General features: G+C 40.0%; 1 protein-coding gene across 2 annotated transcripts in view; it reads left to right on the top strand.

Moving 5' to 3' along the window:
• The window catches only part of LOC122872048 (potassium voltage-gated channel subfamily H member 8-like), a 36207-nt gene continuing 13181 nt past the window's right edge, over window positions 1-23026 (top strand). The window contains exons 1-10 of one of the 2 annotated variants that reach the window (XM_044187702.1): window positions 1-1157; window positions 10082-10315; window positions 10460-10591; window positions 13974-14119; window positions 14926-15178; window positions 15989-16146; window positions 17846-18026; window positions 19844-20221; window positions 21295-21494; window positions 22449-22698. In XM_044187702.1, the coding sequence (XP_044043637.1) occupies window positions 1082-1157; window positions 10082-10315; window positions 10460-10591; window positions 13974-14119; window positions 14926-15178; window positions 15989-16146; window positions 17846-18026; window positions 19844-20221; window positions 21295-21494; window positions 22449-22698 (2008 nt within the window). In that variant the 5' untranslated portion in view covers window positions 1-1081. Of the gene's footprint in view, window positions 1158-10081; window positions 10316-10459; window positions 10592-13973; window positions 14120-14925; window positions 15179-15988; window positions 16147-17845; window positions 18054-19843; window positions 20222-21294; window positions 21495-22448; window positions 22699-23026 lie in introns of both variants that reach the window. The other variant, XM_044187701.1, reaches the window with a different exon arrangement.

Raw genomic sequence — 23026 nt, 5'->3', positions numbered from 1 at the left:
CTACTGTATACCTGCCTTCCCAGCTCACATTGGTTGAGAGGCGGGGTACGCCATAGATAGAGAGCTGGTACATCCAGACAACCTGGCACTTACAATCACACGAGTAGCAAATTAAGAGTTGCCATTTAACCAAACCTGCATGTCTTTGGACTGTGGGAGGAAACTGGAAGCCCACACAGACACAGGGAGAACGTGCAGGCTCCACATAGAAGGGCCCCAGCAAGATCCCTTATGAAAAAACTATCTTTAACCATTTTCTCCAGTTCATACTGCCAGCCTTGGCATTCTGTATACTGCTATAGTGTATGCATATAAAATACAGAATCAGGAATACATCCTTTGCACACAAAAAAAGCAAATGTGAATTTCTCCCATGTAGAACACATTTAATAAAAAATCACATTTAGATATATAGTAGCCTATGACATATAATATTCATCACAATAATTCCACAAAGAGAGAGGTTTTAGTCTTTTGTCCATTCTGACTAAATTGTTCATTACGTTCATTTTGCAGCTTCAAGTGTGATAATATTAAATTAATTCCTTAGCAATAGCCCAAATAAAGACAGAATAACACTTTCATTTACCCGCTTGAAACAGGCATTGATCAGAACATGAAAGGCTGAGAGGTGAAGAGAGACTGATAGAATTTCAAAGAGATAGAGAGAGGCTGGTGCGCTGGCAGATGAAAAAAGGAAAGAGCGAATGGCAAGAGAAAGAGAGAAACAAGTATTTGTGTTAGAGAGGAAGAGAGAGTGGGAAAGGGAGGAGGAGAGGATTGCACACCCGTGCGTAAATGTGACCGTCCTCGCTGTGGTCCCTCCGTCCCTCCAACCCTCCGTCCTCTCCCCTCCAGCCTCCAGCTCTTCTCTCCTCCTCTGAGCCGCGGATCACCTGCTCGGTGGTCGGTGGACAGTGTTTGGACCGTGGAGTCCCGGGTGTCTCGGCTCGGCGCCCTCCTCCAGGGATTAGGAGGAGCGCCGGGGACCACGTCCAAGTTCCTGCCGGGCTTCGTGTCCACCGCCGGCGAGAGCCATGGCTCGGAAAGGCGGGAGCGACGCGGCTCGACCCGCTCTCGGATGCCGGTGATGCGGGGTCTGATCGCGCCACAAAACACCTTCTTGGATACCATCGCCACCCGTTTCGATGGGACCCGTGAGTACATTTCTTATCTGTCAATGGTCACTAATCCCCTAATTTTATGGTGCGCAGTGGATGTTTCAAGCTGTTTGTTTACTGTTCACTCATTCAGATCTATTGAACTGTGATAATACAAAGTCAAAGTCCTGCAAAGTGCTTAATCAGGACTGAGGACACTTGAAGACACAAATAGACCATAAGCATGCTGGATTTGATGAATGAATTATGATGAATGAAAGACTAATGTTTAACGTATTAAGAATTAATGAAGCTCCTACCTAAGCACCCAGTTTAAAGATGAATTAACCACAGTCTGCTGGTCCTTACAGAGCCTGATGCAAAAATAAATGACATATTTTTGTCAATGTATGCACAAGAAATGCAGATGGTGTGAAGTGTGAAGTCACCCAAGACATGTATTATATTTGATTGTTTTTACATTACAGTCAGTGATAATTTACCCTTTTACCCAAAACATTTGAACATACCTTAATGTCAGTAAACTGCAAAAAAAAAACGGTGATTGTTATTTTAGATAGCATAGGTTATATTCCATTTCTGTATTAATTTGTATTTAAAGCGGGCATCACTTTGATAACAAGCTGTAATGTACTGATTCGCTGTTAATGTATAGTGTTAATTAATTCTATGAGTCAGTGTATTAATTACCATTCAAAGGCACTGGTGATTTGTAACTGTCAATCAGTTTAAAAGGCTGCAATTCAATTCAATGCGGACTCAATATACCACTGCCTTTACTCTAGATTCAGTCATACTTCACTTGTCACAGCCTGCTAAGGGGGGCCAGGGGAAGAAATTAGCTTCCTCCATGTGAGCAAAACATTTCAAAGCCTTACATCAGCTATTAAAGACATAGATCCATTCATACAGTAAAGGTGGCACCTGAACTACTTTAAAAATCTCTGACATTCAGTTTTTTTTTTTAACTAAAATCATCACAGTAACACACAATTCTTAGAATTGGAAGAAAAACAACTGAGTCAGGCAGAGCTGGAGGTACTTTACATTGTTTAATGACACTGGCACAGTTAAACAGTTATTATTCACCTGTTTCACACAAAATTCATTGCAAAACACTACGCATCAGTCTGTGCATTAATCCCACGTAAACCCATACAGAAATCGCTGTCAATCAATATGCAAACTGCAGTTATTATAGCTTAACACTGTTACATAACACAGTCCTGAAGGCGCAAACTAACAGGCAGGACTGAGCAGCAGACAGAATGTGTGGATGAAGGAGATACTGTACAAGGAATCAGAGCGGGATCGTCTGTAAATTACAGTAAATACAGAAGATTTTCATTTCATTTGTGTAGATTACGGCTGCATTCCCGCTGCAAGGTGCTACATGTTATTATCAGTCTGTTCTGTCTTATCAGTTATCAATAATCATCTGTGTTTGATGTTTCCTGTATGTCCCCTGAAGGCAAAGTTTCACGAGATAGCATTAATTCAATCAGAATTTTTCATTTTGTGTCATCAGCTCTACTCTAATCTGAGAGTGGAACTGATTGCACTTTCCTGTATCTGATCGCTTCTTGCAGCAGCTGCAGTGTACGGGCCGGCTGAAGGAGATCCATTAGACACAGGGCTCCTTCGGTTGAGCAGTGTTGTTCATTAGGTAAAATATCAGCATATGCCTGTTTGTCTTCTGTTACTCATAATCTGAGCCAACTACAGTGAATGAAAACTTTTGCTGGATCTAAAGAGATGATGACGTGATCGCCAGCACTTCCTCGTGCTTGGACAACGTCATTCATGATTAGACTCTTGCTCCTAACCTCTGGCAGGCCTGTGGTTAAAACACAGTAGGGGGATTTTAATGAGGAGCTTCTCCAACCAAATAACTGTATAACTGTACATGGCTGACAGTATTTTCTGGGATCTACCATCTCTGCCATACAACATTAATGCAGCATGATATCCAGGGAGACTCCAGGGGATTTTCTCTAGTTTTTTTCCCCTCACATCACAGGAGAAAGCTTCAGTTAGAGCCCAGAGACATCTCAATACACCACATACATATTTATGAGTACAAAGGTTACATATTTTCAATTAATCACTCAGGGATGGCAATGTCAGGTGGTCAACATCGCCCAGACTGAAATATCTCAACGACTATTGGAGGGCTTGCCATGAAATTTTGTACAGATATTATGTACTAATTGATAATTGATGGCTCCTCCTCCCCTAGTGGAAGACTATTTGTTCTGTGTATGTTCGGCATGTTGGACTATAAACTGGCTGTTTGCAATGGAGATAAGATTCTTTCATTTCCCTGTAAGCACAACATTTCTGAATATTGAAGTCCTCATATTCAAACGCAAATGTGAGAAATCGGCTCCTACCATGTTGATCAATAAAACACATTGGTGATATTTTGCTATTTATCGTTAGATTAATTTACTGACTTTATATCAATTGATTGCTAAGCCTGTAAAATGTCAAATAATAATGAGAAATACCCATTAGAAATTACCAGAGACCACAGGACTGTCTTCAAATTGCTCAATTTGTATAAAACCCCCAAAGGGATTCAATCTACATGTGAAACAGAGAAAAAGCAGCAATCCCAGCATTTTCCTCACTTAAATAAATGACTTAAATCATTAATTAGTTATCAAAAATGACAACACATTTGCAGTCAGTTGAAGCTTTATAGTATGGAAATACTTGTCAGAAGAACACACAGTGTATTATTTGTTCATACTGATTACTGGAGGTCATGCAGTAGTTTTGATTGGGCTTGGACACATCTTCATGCTCTAGTAAGAAAAAAAAGTGAGCGAACAAGAAAGAGCAGTGACTTCAGAGTGATGGATTTCTGTGTTTTTGTCTGGCACAAAGCTGTAAAGTTTTGAAGCTGATGCAGAATGAAAATCGGTTTAGGAAACACATGAAAGCGCTGGTTTAACAAATAATCCTGCACGCAGGAATCATCTAGCTGCCGGTGTGCATCTCCTTATTGTTTGCCAGCTCTTTCTTTCATTTCTTCGGCACGGACTCTTGCTTTCAGTGTTTTTTCTCAACCATCATCAATTGATGTGATATTATAATGGATGACAGATGACTAGTATTATAGTAAGTATTATTAGAAATATATTGCCATAATAATAAAATGGATTTGATTGCAAAGTGATATATCAGACTGAAAACATTAAAGCAAATCAGCTATCCTGAGCTAAATGCTGACATGCTCATAATGACAATGTTAACATGCTAATGTTTAGAAGGCATCATTTTTACCATGTTCACCATCTTATTTTAACTTGTTAGCATGCTAACATTTGCTAATTAGCACTAAACACAAAATACAGCTGAGGCTGATGGGAATGTCATTAGATGTGCAGGTATTGAGTCATAAACCAAAGTATCGGACAGTGACTTCACCCTGAAGAGGACACGAATGTGTGTACCAAATTTCACGGCAATCCATTCAATAGTTGTAGAGACATATCACTCCTTGCTAGAGGAAAAGTCACATGATCACCAAAGTCATAGCAGACGTTAAGTCATAGCAGTTCAGTAGCAGAAGAGGTGAAGAATAGCTGCAATTCTTCAAGATTATAAATAAAATGGAGTTATTTCTATGGTATTATAACAAAGTTATTGTTGAGATGAAATTCAAAGAATCATTGATTAATTTATTCCACCATTGTGACTGACTCAATGGCAGTTGCAAAAAAAGCTTGTTACACTATGAGGTGGCATCCCACATACTAGTTATGAGAGAAGTGAGGGTTTTTGACCTTTAATTATTTAAATTATGTAAGAAAAAAGTAGAGAAGTATGTAAAGTTTATCTGGCAAATCCATCAGAGGAAAGGGTGTGATTTTTTATGTGCATGTATGAATGTAAACACCGCAATATCCTGCAGTTTTATAAGCCTCTAAGGAATGAATGCAAGTCAACGCAGTATCATTAAAAAGTGCTATAAACAAACATTGTGCGGCATGTGTGTGTGTGTTTGGCTTACATTGTGCTTGGTGATGATGTATTGTGGCGGGCTGTCGCTGTCAGTGTTATCAGTACCAGGGTTTGTCGGGGAGTCCCTAAGCTGCTCAGGGGCTGAGTCTGAGTGGTTTTGTAGCTCAGCTCGCACGTTATTACACCTGGATTGTAGTGTGGAAGTGACGGGCCTGCCTAGTGCCTGGGGAATGTGCAGAAAATGAATACAACAAAGGAGAAAATGATCACAGCATACGGCCAGAGTAAAAAGAAAATGATGGAGCACAGAACTGTGTCTCACATCACATTTTTGGGGGGAAATGTTCATGTAAGTGCAGTGCTGACCGCTGTATATTCCCGTTTGGTGTGGAAGGAGTTGGTCCTTTTTCTTTAATGCTCTTCTGAAAGCTCCAGTGAGGCCCAGTAAATGAAAGCACTACCCTTGTTTTTATGCAAAATGGGCTCACTGCTCTTAAATATTAATATGTTCCTCTTTTCTGCCAGTTAATCATCTCAAACGTACAAGCCTATTTTTTGAGTGATTCATCAAATCCTATTATATTCTGTCACACTCTTCAAAATTGACGGCTGCATTATTCTTATGTTCTGTCAAAGTCGTGGACAGCCTCCCTCCTCCCTCCCAGCTTGAATGACCAGATGTTATTACGGCCATTTCTACATTTATTTAACACACCTGGTAAAACTGACAACAAGGAAGTGCCGCCGCTGTTGCTGTTGTCACTACAATGCCATCTGGCTGAATATGAGTAACACGTCCTCACAGTCGTTGCGTCGCACAGTGGTTTGTTGTTCTTACGGTTGCAAATTTGGTGAAGAAGCTGAGCAGCAAAAAGCAGCAGCATAAAATGTGACATATTGGCATTAACTGTGGCCATATGACACTTTGATAGAGCCACAAAATAATCCTTTAAAAAAGCCTTTTTTATTCAGAAAACAAAATTGTGTTAGTTTGCAGAGTGATTTCACAGACCCCTAGCTGTCGTCAGCTACAAGCACCTAAAGATTGTACTGCTTGATTGACTTGGAGTCCATATGGCTCTCGACAGAAACATAAACTTCCTCTGACACATGGTGGAGACTTGCCGGCCATGATGGATCAAGCAGCAACGATACTGTTTGAGCGGCATTTACTTATTTATCTCAGAAGACTACAGAATAAGCAATTTGAAAGAAAGGAATGTATCCACAATCTTATTCTTTCAGTCATTAACCAAAGCTCATGTCTGTAGCTGAGGATTGAAATGTAGATCAACAGGGAAATCTAGAGCTTTGCCTTCAGGCTAACTCACGAGTGTGCTGATTAATTAATACTTCTCTCATATCTGTCTGTTAAATATGAAGCTACAGTTATGAGATGGCTAGCTTAGCTTGGTACAAAGACTGGAAACAGGGGGAAACTGTGCTAAGCTAAGCTAGCCATCTCCTAGCTCTAGTTTCATATTTAACGTACAGACATGAGAGTGGTATCCATCTTTTTGTCTAACTCTCAGCAAGAAAGTGAATAAGCGCACATGTAGTTCCCAAAACGTCAAATCATTCCTTTAATGAATGGAAAAAGTTATTGTTAGCCTAGTTGTGTTTTTTTAATAGGCTACTGTGTTTTGGCTAACTTTTAAAAAATTGTGGCTGTTAAGCTCCACCCACTGAGGTTTACCTTGACCAATGAGATTATTTCTGCCTCCAAGAAATGTTGTCAGAGGTATAATTGCAATCTGTATGTGTGAATGTGTATAAATCTGAAATTCCTCCCCATCTTTAATGAGCAATGTATCACTTTAAACACAACATACAGTATACTGTAGGACATCATTTTGCCAGTTGGATTATTGTGATTCATAAGTTGTTGTACTACTTCAGAGGAAATGTGTGACTTCCCATGAGCCTCCTGCACAGAAAGGCAATTGTCTGAGTGGGGCTTCAAGTAGTTTTGGCACGAGCATTTACACTGGACATGCTTTATTAATGCATGAATTATTCAATTTCATTGTCGCCAGTTCATCTTCATGTAATCTCACTTTCTCTGTCTCTATTCCTTTATCTCTCGCTCCCTCTCACTCTGTCGATCCCCTCTCATTCTCCTATATTGCTCACATTCTTCAAAGTGAGTGCTCAAGTCTTCCAGATTCATTTATGTATGGACATTAATGATCTCAGTGGAATGAATGTCTTGGCTGTGTGAGTCACTTATTGTACCTAATTCAGTTTCATAATGAATTATTCAAGATTGTTCCCATAACTCAGGCTGTCAAACCATTTGTCAGAGCTCCTGTTTATATCACAGCCTGGTAATATACTAACATACAGTATGCTTACATGCGTTTTTGGTTTTACATTTTATATTTAATGAACTGTTTGGAAGATTGTTGGTAAATCAGACCAACTTCTCCGCAGAAATCATTCAAATCGAACATCATCTTATAATTGGGAAATAAAGTTTTTAGCACATTATTGAGCTATTATAAGAAAAAAAAAAATATGTTTTTATACTCCAGTCAGCAAACAGTACAGTCACAAAATAAGTGGTCCTGGAAGCTTGGTGACATAGTGATTACTTGTGCTCTTGGCCCCTAACCGGACAGTAAGTTACCAAAACAAATTCAAAAGCATGTATTTGTAACATCCATCCATGGTTCAGGAGTGCAAACCATGCTACAGTACATCTCTTTTCTGCAGCAAATACACTTCAGCAGAGCAGGGTTATATGAAATTGCATGCTTCGACATAGCTAATATGATAGCTTCTTCCATTTTACACTGTATGGCTCGCCGTTCCCTCAAAGGTCAGCACTGTCAAGATGATTTGCTGTTGATCGGTGGCACAAATTCTCGTGTCATCGTTCACCAAAGTTGAACTCTATGTGACAGCACCATGCGCATCACACTTTCAATCCAACAGTTATTGTTTTCTTTTTTTCTACTGCAACCATGATCGTTTCCTCCCCTTCACCAAGTGTTACAGTTGCCTAACCTCAACCACAGTTGCCATACGCAGATGTTGTAAATAGAACTAATTTTAAAAACAGTGAACGTAATCTGGGATTTTGTAGCAGCATCCAATGTCAATTATCTGCCTGGCAATAGTGTTGGATTACCCTTACTATAATATTGTGCACATAGCTTTCAATTTCTTCACTCTTGTGAAGGGAGAACAGCCTCTGAAACAGTAGAGCATCATGGGACAGCGACACTGTCTATGGAAACCAAAAAGTACTTGGTGGTTGATCAACTCCTTTAGGCAGGGTGATCTAAATGTGTTTTAACTGTCTGTTGTACTGCACTGTTCACCTCTGACTGCTCGGTATGGTTGCCCTTTATTAGACGGGCTGGCCAGCCAGTGAGTAAATACATCGCATGCCATCCATCTTCATGCCTTCATGCATAAATTGGGACTAAAGGATATTAACGCAGAGAAATATGCTGCTTTGAGGTTCCTTTCAGATAATGTATATCACAACTGTAAGTTACATGAGCATACATACATGAGGGGAGGGGATGATTGATTCCCACATTATAGAGTATATATACAGTGTGTGCCTGGTTTTATTTATTTCTGCGCAGTTTAATTCTTATTTAATGTTAACTACTGCCTGAGGCTGTGAACATGCAGAGATTACTTTTACAAACCAAATCTGGCATGTCTGAGCTCCACGGAAAAGTGAAGTCAAGTTTATCTGTGTATCCCAAAATCATACAATGTCTGATAAAAAAAAAGCTGCTGCTGATGAAAATTGTAGAGGGCATAAAGGCAGAGAGAGGAGGGGAAGACGCATGGGACGAACAAAGAAAAAGAAAAGATTATTTGGAGAGAACAATAGCGGGAGATGAAGAAAAGAAGATGAAATTAATATCAATGAAAAGCAGCAGGCATGTTAAATCCTCCCGGAGGAGAACTCCTCAGAGTGAGCAGAATTACTCCGAAGCCTTTCAGAGTGCAGAGGCGAACATCAAGTGAGAACGAACACTGTGAAAAAAAGAGAGCCGTGCTTACAATTTTAATCATGTTTTCTTTGAATTAATGTGACATCTTAGTGAAATTGTAGGTGATGACCCCATGGTTGAGTAAAGCATGTAGTGTGAACGTGACTGGACAAAACTGTTTGCCGTCCTTAAAGGCACAGTTCACAGCTGCAACATGATCATCCTGCTGGCTTTGTTTTTAATTGTGAATTAGTATTTTGTAACCTATGTGTAAGTCTCCTGGGAGTTGTAGTTGTAACAGAACAAAGGCAGTACTCCAGCTATTCCCTGCATTTATATATGTTTAGGGTGTATATTTACATCAATTACGCAAATAACACATTTTGATGAAATTGCTTATTGTACTTTCCATAATAGTTAAAGTCAAACAAAATAATTGGAAATGCTATGTATATTACTGTATTATTATTGCACTAACTCTCTTTCAAATCACATTTTGTTTTGCATTGGCAGAGACAGGATAGTTAATTATGAATAATGCTTAATCATTTCTACCATAGCATTGTTTCAGGAGAATGTTATAATTACACAAGATCATCTGTAAACCAAAATATAGATGAGATAAGTGAGTTTTCTCTCCACCAATCACAGTGATAGGTCAGCCTATATATAGCCTAAGAGGCTAAACACAGGGGAAAAGTAATCAAAGTAAGCTTTACAAACGACAATTGAAGGGGATTGTGATAAGAGTATCAGCATTTTTAGCCACACTAGTAGTAAGGCTCTGGGATGGCAAAGTCGGTCTTTGTTCCGGACTGAAATATCTTGACAAATATTTATATTTAATATATAACTTTGGTGATCCCTTAACTTTTCATCTAGTGCCACCATCAGGTCAAAATGTGTTTCTGGAGACCCTCTGAAACACCACAATACTCGTGGTCTTTCTTAACCTTGCTTTATCCCTGTTTCTCTGTTTCCCTTTTCTGTGTCTTGTCCCTATTACCTTCCCATCTTTCCTCCAACCAGACAGTAACTTTGTCCTGGGGAACGCTCAGGTCCAGTCCCTCTATCCCATAGTCTACTGCTCCGATGGCTTCTGTGAACTGACTGGCTTCGCCCGTGGTGAGCTGATGCAGAAGAGCTGCATGTGTCACTTCCTGTACGGCAGCGAGACCAGCGACCGCCTCACCTCACAGATGCAGAAAGCTCTGGATGAACGTCGGGAGTTCAAGACTGAGATCATTCTGTACAAGAAGAGTGGTAAGACTCGATGGCTGGAGGATATTAGCAAATTGAATCATGTTTGATACTGGCATTGACTGTCAAAAATATATTATCTTTAAGTCAAACCTGATATGTTTGTGGATTGCAGGTTAGTATTCAAATCTTTTTTGATTTGAACAGGCTCCAAATTCTGGTGTCTGCTGGACATTGTGCCCATAAAGAACGAGAAGAGTGAGGTGGTTCTGTTCCTGGTCTCACATAAGGACATCACAGAAAATAGGGACCTGGACCATGGCAATGAATCTGACACTGGTGAGAGAAAGCATGGAAAAGAAAGAGAAAGTGAAGCATTGTCCAATTCTACTATAAATCACATGAAATGATCCAATAGAGGCTTTGCAGCTGGGGCACAAATCTGTCAGCAGACATGAACGGGGATATAATGGAGGGGATTTGGGAGCAGTCACCAAGTAAATAATCTATTCTACTTTTTTAGCAAAACAGTATATTCTTTGTCAGTTCTATTGTCCAAATTAAAAAAATAATAATAATTACAATTTACAGTTTTTTGCATGGTAGACCTGCCAATATGATAAACCAAAACAAGTGCATAAACAGTCCAGATCATCCATTTAAATCACTAACATCCACCCTGCTACAGGACATTACCAATGTGCTGTGGCCCTTCTGCAAAACTGACCTATATCATTTTACAAGTATATAAACCTGTATGTTAACCAATGTAAAGGCATTATAAATAGCTTACATACTATTATACTGTGCTTGATGACAACCACACTATTATCTCATGTACTAGCTAAATACAGTGTGACAACATGTAACTTTGTGTTATTCTGTACAAGAGTAGAAACATAATGCTTACTGCAGGTGATTTTTCAGCAGCCTTAGTGTATAATAAGTGATAGTTTTTTTCATATATTATGTGGTGTTTCTTTGAAGCAAATTGTACCAACTTTCTCTGTTCAATTGCTTTTGCTATGCTTTTCTGGTAAGGTCTGGTTGTGAAAAAATCTATGAGGTAAATGCCTGCCCAGTGGATACCTAAATTACGATTGGGTAATTTATTACCCATGCATCCCTCTTGTACATGGGTAATAAAGGTTAATTTGAGGGGTTTCTGTGGTGAATGTTTGGTTTCAGCAGAACATTTGCCAATTGACTTCCAATAACATGATGGGTTGAGGGATTCTAAGGCATTATGAATTCCACAGCTCATAACACAAGCAATGTGCTAAAATGACTCACAGGAGTGTAAAGACAGTATGGGTTCAACAACCTAATGCCTTGATAACCTTATAGGCTGTGTAATGTGTTAAATGGCCTCCAAAATTTGGTTTATGTTTGAATTTTTGTAGCTGTAAGAAACAACAACAACATTAAAATCTATATCAAATCAGGGCTGCCAACTTTTCAAGTTTGGAGTGAGATTTGGTATTGGTGAAGTGCATTTTTATGAGTAGGTCTTCTGTGACGTTACCCACCGCAGGGGTCGGGGTCATCACTCCTCAACCCCCAGGAATTTCGTTTAAAAAGTTCAGCAGCAAATTTACTATTTTATAAGCATGTCTAGATGAAAAGTCAAGGCATACTTGCCAACCTCCAGACATCATAACCTATATCGGGAGACCAAACGTAACCAGGGTATCTGGAGATCTTCCCCCAGAAAATTGTTAATTTCAGAGACTGTTTTCCTGCATTCTAGTGAATTTATGGAGTCATTTTGTTGTTGAAATGTGGAGTTGGGAGGATGGGGGAAGGGGGCATTGAAAAATGAGAATCTGGAGGGTTAAATAAAAGAGCAGGTATGATTGAATTTTGTTCACATATATTGTTAATGGTTTATATTGGTGATTTGATTTTCAAATTTGTACTCACTTCAAGGGTGTAAAAGTGTGGTCCCCCAGGGAAAAAAAGGATTTTAATATCATTTTCTGCATTTCTACATGCATTTATCATATTCTCAGCTACTTAAACGCAACACATTATGATTAAGATGGCTATCATGCTTAGTTTAATCATTCTGACAGAAAAGTGGTAAAAACACATCAGAAAAAGCTGTCTTGCTGTCTGCATAACCTACAACCCTACTGAACATCACATGCTGTGGTATCAACCACAGGGGGTGGGGGGTATATGCCATCCCTTTGTTAGCACAATGAACAAAATCCATCCCCCTTTTAATTTATCGATATTCTCTACAGCAGACGGGGAAAGAGAAGGTGCAGCAACAGCATGACAGGTCAGAAATTAACAGAGCTTGGACCAAAAGTGCCCCTTTTTTTGCTGTTCTCACAAAACAAATCTTTGTGCAGTAAATTGAGTGTTTATTTGACAATATAATGCAATAATTATACATTATTTCTGAGTTTAGTAAATACCCCTAAAAATCAGTTCAAGGGGCAAAAAATAGGCTACCTTCTGAAAAAAAGGCACAAGGAAGTCCTCGTAAATACATGCCTTTTTTGAACATAATTTTTCTTACCTTCATGTATCCATACTTAACTTTTACATTTTAAGATGGTAAAAGACATCAATTAATCAATGACAGACACAGATTAATTCATCAAACTTGCTGTTGTTGGCAACGCTTCATTTTAAAATGTTTCTATCGCAAAACTCTCCCAGTAATGTTATCACTCTAGTCACAAACTGTCTGAGACTCACAGTGTGAGAGTGGGTCCACTTGTCCAGTGTTGCATCAGCTGGAGTTATCAGTTATACATTTGTTTTTCACTGCGTGAGAAAATGGACGTGTGAGCGTGTGAAATGGGTGAGTCTCACGGGCAATGCGTGGGAGTTGGCAGCCCTGAAATGGGTGACAATGTTAAACGTAAAAAGAAAATCAAAAGCACAAAAGCGATTGCAGAGCTTTTTGTGTGTCATAGCATAAAAGCCCTGTCACACCAGAATGTGGGTTTAGAAGCTTGGTGACGTAGTGACTCCTCGCATGGCTAGTTGGAGAACTACTGTAGCTGACAAGCTAACCACTAACACACCAACCAGCCAGCAACATGCTAGCGCTAGCGTCAGTAACAACAACACTAAAAACTTTCAATTTTCTCTGTACTGGGCCGCTAGCTGGCAATTTGTTCTCATGATTGTACAAAATTGAATTCAATAAAGAGTTATTGAAGGAGGAAAAGTGCTCTCTGAGCTAACAGGCTTGCTAACTGCAAGTTAATATGCTTGTTAGCTTGGTCGCAAAAAGGACAATAAATTCACAGTTTATTCTAAAAGACGTATTTGTACCACTGTCTGCAAATCATTCCTCTTTTGTGGAACAGTTTATACTCATAACACTCATAACATAGGAGTGTTCAATTAATCTGGACAGCGAGCGCAACACAGCTAAGAGGCTACAATAGCTTCCTTCATTTTGGACTCTCCAGCTCTATTTTTCCTCAAAGGTCAGCATTGTCAACATTGGTCAACGGTGAGAATATACATATCAAGTTGAACTTGGCGCAAAAACTTTTAGCAGATTTACTTTGCACTCACAAAGGAATTCACTGATTGCAGTGAGTTCATTGAAATTAATGAATCCAGTGTTAAAAATGGTCGCCCTCATACTATGCAACCTTTTTCTATTTAAGTTTGGGAACCACAGATTTGTACAATGGCAGTTTCTGCCACATGTCTGTATGCCTCTCTAGTTTTGTGCCCTTGTTTTCAGATGAGGAAACTGGGCTGGAGATCCGCCAGATCAGCCGCCCTCCAGGCTTCAACATGGAGCGCCGCCGCAGTCGGGCTGTCCTCTACCAGTTGTCTGGACACCTACAGAAACAGGACAAAACCAAGAGCAAGCTGAAGATCAACAATGTGAGACATGTTTATTTTGGTACCTTGTCCTACTTAGGATTTGACCGACTGTATTTTTACTGTTTCAGCCTTCACATTCATGCTCCCCAGATGATGAACCTTTTGATTGTAATGGCCCCATGGCTTTTTCTCATGCACAATCCTCAGCCTCATTACTTGTTAGGCTCTAAGAATAGCAAATGTGTTAGTGTATTGTTTGTTCTGTCCAACGCTTTAGCACTACAGAGGTGTAATGAACATTGCAGCCTCAAGGAGGCACTAGCAAGGCTTTAGATTTTCAGTCTTGCACTAAGGAGGATTATATAATATCAGCAGATTAATTTTACAGACTTGCATTTGCTGGTAAAGGGGCAATTTGCTTGTCCTGTACTGTTTTCAAGGGCTTTGTTTGCAACATAACTTGATTTGCATTAAGTCAATAAGGTGAAAACTTGTAAACTGGGATGAGACAAAATGTGCAAAACTGTCCTTGCAACGTGATCTTAATGACTAAGCGTTTTAGAGGAAAGAAATTTGTATAAAAGCTCTCATTGTCATTTGAATTCGTTGGGGGGCCTGCTGATATCAGATATCATGGTTAAAAGGTTTCATCCTTTTGCATCAGCTAACTTGATACTCAGTTAAACCACCAGGGACACATTGTATTTTGTCTTATTATTAGATTAAGATGATTTACTATATGGAGTCTGATGTGACTGTTTTTGAAGGCAACACATTTTGGAATATTTGTTTCAAAATGTCTCCCCACAGTTGAGACAATCCAGTATTGATCAATTTGTGTGTATGTTTCCATACGCTATATCAAGAGTGTTCTCGGGGCCAATGCGAACCCGGTCCCAGAGTACAAGGTGGCGGACATCCAGAAGTCCCCTTTCGTCCTCCTTCACTACGGTGCGTTCAAGGCTGGCTGGGATTGGCTGATCTTGTTGGCCACCTTTTACGTAGCTGTCACTGTTCCCTATAATGTCTGCTTCACTGAGATACGAGAGGACGGCGGCTCAGCGGCACGTAACCCTCCGAGTGTCAGCGATATCTTGGTGGAGATACTTTTTATCATTGGTAAGACTGGTTTCACATGTTTTGTATAATTTCTTTCTTTTTTTTTTTTTTTTTTTTTTTTCATGTTTTTTGCTTTGGCATCAGCTTGGCTCCTATCCATTTAAATGTGTTTCCACTTTCTTCTAATATCAGTTTAAGGGGGAACTCCTTTCTGGTTTACATAATCCAGTCAAGCAGGTCTGAAACCAACACTCCTTCTCTCTTAATTGGCCCATAGTCTGCATTGCCACTTCCTGATGCACAAGAGCTGTATGCTAATGTAACCTCCTTAACAATCTGCACTTCTTCTCTACTGTATCTGCTGTCTCCCTTCTGGCAACCAAGTCCATTAATCCCACTTGAGGAAGGCTTGTTAAAGGAAGTATTTTCACAACCTGGACAACCTTATTGCCACAGTGTTGGCCAGTGTACCTGCAGTTTAGCTTAACATAGCACTCACTATTACTGAGACCTTCAGTGCGCTGCTGGAAATAGCTTTACAACAGAATCAAAAACCTCTGTTTACACTTGCTTTAGTAACTGTTTCCAGTTTTCATGCTAAGCTACGCTAACAGGCTGTTGGCTGTAGCTTCATACTTATCATACAGACATGAGAGTGGTATTGAGCTTCTTACCTAACTCTCTACTACTCTCTACCTACTTTTCCACTACTGCCAAACTGTAATTCCCTGAGATGCATGTTGATGACAGCTGTAAGGAGAGTTAATTCGATTTTAAGAGTTCAACCATTAGCACCATTTAACAGCATCCCAGCCTCCACTGAGTGTTTCCAAGCAGCACTTGTGTGTTAAGTTGTATGTTGTGTGCCAGATATCGTGCTGAACTTCCGAACTACCTACGTGAGCACGTCTGGTCAGGTCGTGTATGACCCCCGCTGCATCTGCATTCACTACGTCACATCCTGGCTGTTTGTGGATCTGATCGCCGCCTTGCCCTTTGACCTGCTCTACGCCTTCAATATCAGTGTGGTGGGTCTCTCTGACACACACACACACACACTGTCCACACATAAAGTACACAGCTATACAGTGTAGCTGTGTACTGTATGTGTTTGTTATATAATGTGTGCACGTGTGTGTATGAGGAAAGTACATATACCCTGTTATACTGTGCTTGCACTTGTGTGTCTTTAGGTGTAATTTATGTGTGTTTATGTGTATGTGTGATGTATAGGCAGAGGCTCTATAGGCCCCGCCAGTAGAAACAGATGTCATTCTTTTATCAATAGCACTCTTCTGCTATTCGATTCATTCATTTAATAAGACCGTGAAAGAGCCTGCAAATGTACAGTGAACACCAAGGCACAACACACTACACACACACACACACACAATCTGTTATGCTACAAAGACATGGCAAGGGAAACAAAGAGCTAACAAAACATTGTTTTTTATCTGAAAAAAGACAACCAACAATAGACAACTTTTTGTTCCATATTTTTGTGAAAACCTGCTCTCACTATTTGCTGTAGTGGCTTCGAGGGAGGAAAGCTGAGCTTTAACAAGAAACTCATTATTAGGTAACAGGTAATTAAGATGATAAATGAGTACGCTGACGACAAATTATAGGTAGAGGCAAGTAGATTAGCCGGATGATGTGAGTGCAGAGCCTGCTAGCTGTTTAACAGATACTTGGTCACTGTGCTACAGAGAATCTAAAGGGTCACAAGATGGTTTAATTGTAATAACAAGGAAAATGTTTCTTCAAGACAAGATTATGTTCATTTTTTCTGACTTTTCTCTAGTGATGTTTAACCAGCAACAGCCTTAGAATTGTGGGAAATGTTTTTTGTTAAAACTTGCAGTTGTTTCATGTTGTTGAATGGGCTTCAGGTAGAGCTGGATGTTGGTGTAATGGGTTTAACAGGAAGCAGAACTCTTTGGTGCGATAAACTGTAAATCACATGGTGTCTTTCTGTACTGATTTCAGTCAGGACTACTGAATGTGCTCAGCAACAGTAGGTGTTTGTGTCTGTGATTAATACTGGGCTGAGGCAGAGCTTTTATACACCTGTGCATTCTGTACAGAATTAAATTCCCTGAATTGATCCATATCCAGATTCCTAGAGAATTTAATTTGTATCTGAGTGGGGTTTAATTCATCAATACTTTAATTAACAGACCAGTTACTGGGCAGCGAAATGAGCAGGGAATTGCAACCGTGGTTAATATAGAGGTTAAGGGAGAAAATCGATGTTTGATGAGGTAAGTTTTACCTCAGGACCACAGGAATTTTCCCAGTTAAGGATGATAATGGCAGTGATTTTCTCTGAATGGCTTCTCTGATAAAAGCTGCACTTGAAATTAAACTAACTCCAAGTTCATCTTGAGTTATATTTGGTGTCCTGGAGTATTTTTAATCCCATCTGAGCTATAAAGTTCAGACTATCTGTGGAGCCACTTTTGACTGTTTTTCTGCAACGTGAATGAGATGGAGGATCAAGATGATTGATTGAAATTCTCAGTGTACGTGGGTAATTTTTAATTACAAACTTCCTTTGGCTCGTGATGGGAAACTTTTTAAATTACACATGAAATCTTGTTTTAATTGTGTCACAGGAAATAGGTTACTGTATCTATCCAGGAGTAACTAAATCTGAGCTACACTTTTTAAATCTTGTGTTAGCTGTGTTCATACCTTGAAATCCATGACTCCTCTCTCACCCAGAACTTCGGGGTTCACCTGCTGAAGACGGTGCGCCTCCTCCGCCTCTTGCGCCTCCTACAGAAGCTGGATCGTTACTCCCAGTACAGCGCAGTGGTCCTCACCCTGCTCATGTCCACGTTTGCCCTGCTGGGCCACTGGATGGCCTGTGTCTGGTACTTTATCGGACGCAGCGAGATTGAAAGTAATAGCCCCGCTTCCTGGGATATAGGTTTGTGTCTGTGTTGTGCATTCTGTGTGTTGTTCATGGAAGGATTTGAATGGTTTAATTTGATGAGAAGAGTAGAGGGGCAGTATTGTGAGAGTAGCTAACAAAAAAATGTTTAAATAAATCAAACATTTTGTCATTTTTTAGGCATTTATTGTTGCAAATGTACATATTATGGCAATGATTATTATTGCAGAGTACTTCATGTGACTGCAAAGTGATACTTCAACCAAAATGTATCCTACTCACCTGCTGGCCTTTAGGTTGGTTGTTTCATCCTTTCATCCTCCTATATAAAACAACACCTGTGGTCAGCTGGGATTCATGCTAGTTACACTGAGCTAAATGCTAAAATCAGCGTGCTAACACACTCATTGAAAATATGTATGCACATTTGCCAATTAGCACTAAACACTTGCACCAAAACACTACATTTTCACCTGATGATGATGGTGGTGAACTCAGGGGATCACCAAAGTCATTAGAATGTATCCTCTAGGGACTTCGAATGTCCGTTGCAAATGCACAACTTAATACCAAAAGTGGAGACCAAAACAAAGATCATCTGTATCATTTTAACCGATCAGAGCAGAGAATGAAGACATGCTTGTATACACACAGTGCAGAGTGTGTGCTGAGAAAACACTTCTAATTATGGTGCTCTGTCTCCCCTCCTACTGTGCTCACCGGTGCCAAACAACAACAATACTGTGAGGTGCATGGGGTGATGGTGGTTATCCTGTTCAAGTGATTTAAATCAGCAATGTGGAATGAGACAGGAAGAGACTAAAGAACAGGGATGAGTAAGAATGGTGGAAAAATATAGAGAAAAGGCTAATACACAGGATGTACTGTACATGGGCACAGTTGTACACATGGGGCGGCTATGGCTTAGGTGGAAGAGCGGGTTGTCCATTAACTGTAGGGCTGGTAATTGAGCAAAATACTAAACCCTAAATTGCTTCAATACATCTCATGTCCAGTTACCTCGTAGATTAGGACCAAAGTGTAGGGACGTTTTGACCAGATGGTGGCACTAGATGAAAGGTCAGGGGGTCACAAAAAGCATTTGAAATCATCCTCATGTCTTTTTACATGTCCACCGCAGTGAGTGAGTGCATTTGGAGGCATCTCAAATGTGACATTCGTGGTTGTAAATGATGACTATAACTAATAGTCCTGTATCTGTTACTCTGTATTATAAATGTTATGGAATTAACTTCATAACTTGAATATTAATTTGATCATTTTAAATGACTATTTACTGTAAAAAAAAAAAAAAAAAATTAATGATTGCGCTAACTTCATGAATGATCCTTTTAAAATTGTGATCTGCTGCTTTTTTATGTCACTCTGTTCATCAGCATGAACATTCAGTTATGAAGAAGTGTTTTTCACATTGTTGAAATCTGACAATTTACTTTTAACATTATACATTTATTCCATTACAATGGGTGCTGGGTCTGAAGGGGTTAAACAATTAAGAATATACTGAGAGGAAAAGGCATTCAAAGAAAATAGTTGCCAAAATATGAGGAAAACACAGACAAGTATACGAATTTAATAACTAGACAAATGATTTTCACCAAATGCAAATAAAAGCTGGCATTATCAGAAAAGCTAGCAGGTACTGTCTGGCCTGTACTCCAACACCAACACTGAAATAATCACTCTGCCCTTCCAGCCTTGTTACCACTACTAATGAAGCCTTCTAGTAAATGTATTATAACAAGCATGGATGCATTCTCATTAAGCTGACAGACTCTTCTGGACTGCCCCTCTTCCCCCACCAGGCTGGCTCCATGAACTGGCCAAACGCTTGGGAACGCCATACTTCCTGGCACCGCTGACCTCTCTGTTGGGAGTTTCTGATTCTCCTCAAGGCACCATGACAGCAGGACTCACCAATTACAGCCAGTGGAACGGCTCAGGGTTGGAGCCGCTGAATGTGGCGGGTTTGCTGGGTTCAGGCCAATTGAACGGTAGCAGGACCAGAGCCAGGACGCCGAACGGCTCGGGGACGACACTGAGTGGTGGCCCCTCTGTCAGGAGCTCCTATGTGACGTCACTGTACTTTGCTCTTAGCAGTCTGACCAGTGTGGGCTTCGGCAATGTTTCAGCCAATACAGACTCTGAGAAGATCTTCTCCATCTGCACCATGCTGATTGGAGGTGGGCAAAACACAACACCAAACAGTCATACTTTCTTTTCAGTGGAACTGGAAAAATCCAGGATATTAGGATTTTGTATTAATTTGTGAAAACTTGTTAGCCTGTGCTAATGAATATATAGTACATGGTATAGTATAAGTCTGTAGGTTCACATCACCAATGTGTTCCAGGTTAACAGTATAGCATGCTAGCCGCTCTGTGAGGCTCTAGCAATGCTTTGAGCTAAATGCTAATGTCAGCATGCTAACATGGTCACAAATAAAATGTTAAGATTCTGATATTTAGCATAATCGCCATTTCAGTTTCTCGTATTAGCATTCTAATTAGCACTTAACACAACGTACAGTTGAGGCTGATGTTAATGTCGTTAGTTTCGTAGGTATTGGAAAAATGTATATTTTAACCTGATGATGGCGCTGAAAAGTCAGGGGATCACCAGAAACGCTGGGACACATCGTTTGGAAACCATGAATGTCTAAACCAAATGTGTCAATTCATCTAGTGGATGATATTTCACTGGATAATTGAAGACATTAACCTGCTGGTTTGTCGAGATATTTCTATCTGGACCAAAAGTGTTGGACTGACTGATCAACTGACCGACATTGCCATCAGAGCCTCACCGCTAACGTAGCTAACAATTAGCCTAGCAAAGACGTTTGTGAATTATGTATGTCAGTTTAACACAGGAGATGGCACTGGTAATTATCCAAATTAAATTCACATCGACAGGTCACCAACAAACAAGTTCAATCTGACTTAACTAAGTGCAGCAACCCAAGGCTTTCCATAGGGAAACAATGGCTCACAGCGGTGCGAAGCAGTTCTGCCGCTGATCATATGTAAAGGGTCTTAGTGTTGTAAAAGATTTATTTTTCTACCATTGATCAGAGCTGCCAATTATCCAGTAATTAAAGCTGTTTTAATCAAACAAAAACACAACCTAAAACTGCGCATTTTTTAAAGAAATAGTACAGTTACCCCATAACTGAACAATGGCATAAGTCTCTACTAAGTCTCTACTAAGATAAGCTTTTCTGGTGTTTTTGTCTCTTTGTCTGTCTCCCCTCTAGCATTAATGCATGCTGTGGTGTTTGGTAATGTGACCGCCATCATCCAGAGGATGTACTCACGCCGCTCCCTCTACCACACCCGCACCAAGGACCTGAAGGACTTTATCCGAGTGCACAGGCTGCCCAAGGCCCTTGAGCAACGCATGATGGAATGTTTCCAGACGACCTGGTCAGTCAACAACGGTATCGATGTCAGCGAGGTAGGAGGGACTCACTGCGTCAAGAATGACTGATCAAGATACATTAACTGATTAAATGGCTTTGCCACAAGACAATGTGAATATATGGAGCTATATGAATGTGAAGCAGTCTTATTGGAAAGAGTTTCCAAGTCTTTGTGCTAAGCTAGGCTAAACACTTCCTGCACCATCCAACTGTTATCAGTCTTGAAAATCAATGTCATGTGCGAGATGGCAAACAAGCATATTTCTGAAAATGCGCGACCGTTCCTTTAACTTTCAGAGATGGGTATATGACCTCTGTGGCTTGGATTGTCAGTTATAATGAGATCAACTGGTCTGGCTTCCAAAATTTAAAGTGCAAATCCGGCGACTTGCCCTCCAAGCAGACTAAAGAAACGGCTCAAAGTCATTGAAGGGATTTTGGTTTTGTTTTGGGTTCTAGCACGCTGTGGCAGATATCTTAATTTCATGGATTAATGACCTCACAGACACTAAACTCACTCTTGGTGTATTTTACCATGGCTTCAAATCTAGATAATCCTTTTTAAAGAGATAACATGATGGTGGACAGACGCTAATGCTTTAAGGTAATAACCCACAACTTTCCCTTGCAGAGATTTTTGCTTTGCAACTCTGCCGCACATTCAGTGGGAATTCACTCCACAAAGTTCATGAGAGCTGTTGCATTTGCAGTTATGAAAGACATTTGAGTAAATGTACAAAATGAAAAGCCAGAAACGGTTTGCTGGTCATGCATGTATCAGTTGGTTGTGACTATGTGGGAAGGTGAAAGGTTTTATTTTGCCTGTTACCTCCACCTTCCCACATAGTCACATTCAAATGATGACACACAAAGGAGAGAAGCCACCAAAGCTAAGAGAGATTCATCCTTAGTTTGCAGTCATACAAATAGTTTTGTGTACCTTTGTTTCACTGCAGAGGTCAAACGTTTCCTTCTCATTCCCTCCACAGCTGCTGAAGGACTTCCCAGATGAGCTGAGGGCTGACATCGCCATGCACCTGAATAGTGAGCTGCTGCAGCTGCCGCTCTTTGAATCGGCCAGCAGGGGGTGTCTGCGCTCCCTGTCCCTCATCATCAAGACCTCCTTTTGCGCTCCTGGGGAGTTCCTCATCCGCCAGGGCGACGCCCTCCAGGCTATCTACTTTGTATGCTCAGGCTCCATGGAAGTACTGAAGGACAACACCGTGCTGGCCATTCTGGGTAAAGAACAAAAAACAGAGTTCAACCAACATTTTGTATTAAAGTATGTATTAATATTGTCCTAATTTTAATTTTGACTATCGCATGATAAACTTTTCCAACGTTTTTGGAATGAAAATGTAAAGATTTCGAACAATGGCTCAGAAATCAGGAATTAGCTGCTTTAGTATAAACAACATAGTGATATGTGATTTAAAAACGACTTGATATTCAGTATTAAAATTGCAGGTTCTTAAGTGAAAGAATATTACCAGGATATATATTTTAGTTTACGATGATACATTTACATTTAAAATGCACATATTAAATAATTAAAATATAATAATAT

This window comes from Siniperca chuatsi, linkage group LG24, assembly GCF_020085105.1.
Source record: "Siniperca chuatsi isolate FFG_IHB_CAS linkage group LG24, ASM2008510v1, whole genome shotgun sequence".
Taxonomy (NCBI): domain Eukaryota; kingdom Metazoa; phylum Chordata; class Actinopteri; order Centrarchiformes; family Sinipercidae; genus Siniperca; species Siniperca chuatsi.
The sequence above is the reverse complement of the archived record's forward strand: the minus strand, read 5'-3'. Positions and strand labels throughout refer to the sequence as shown.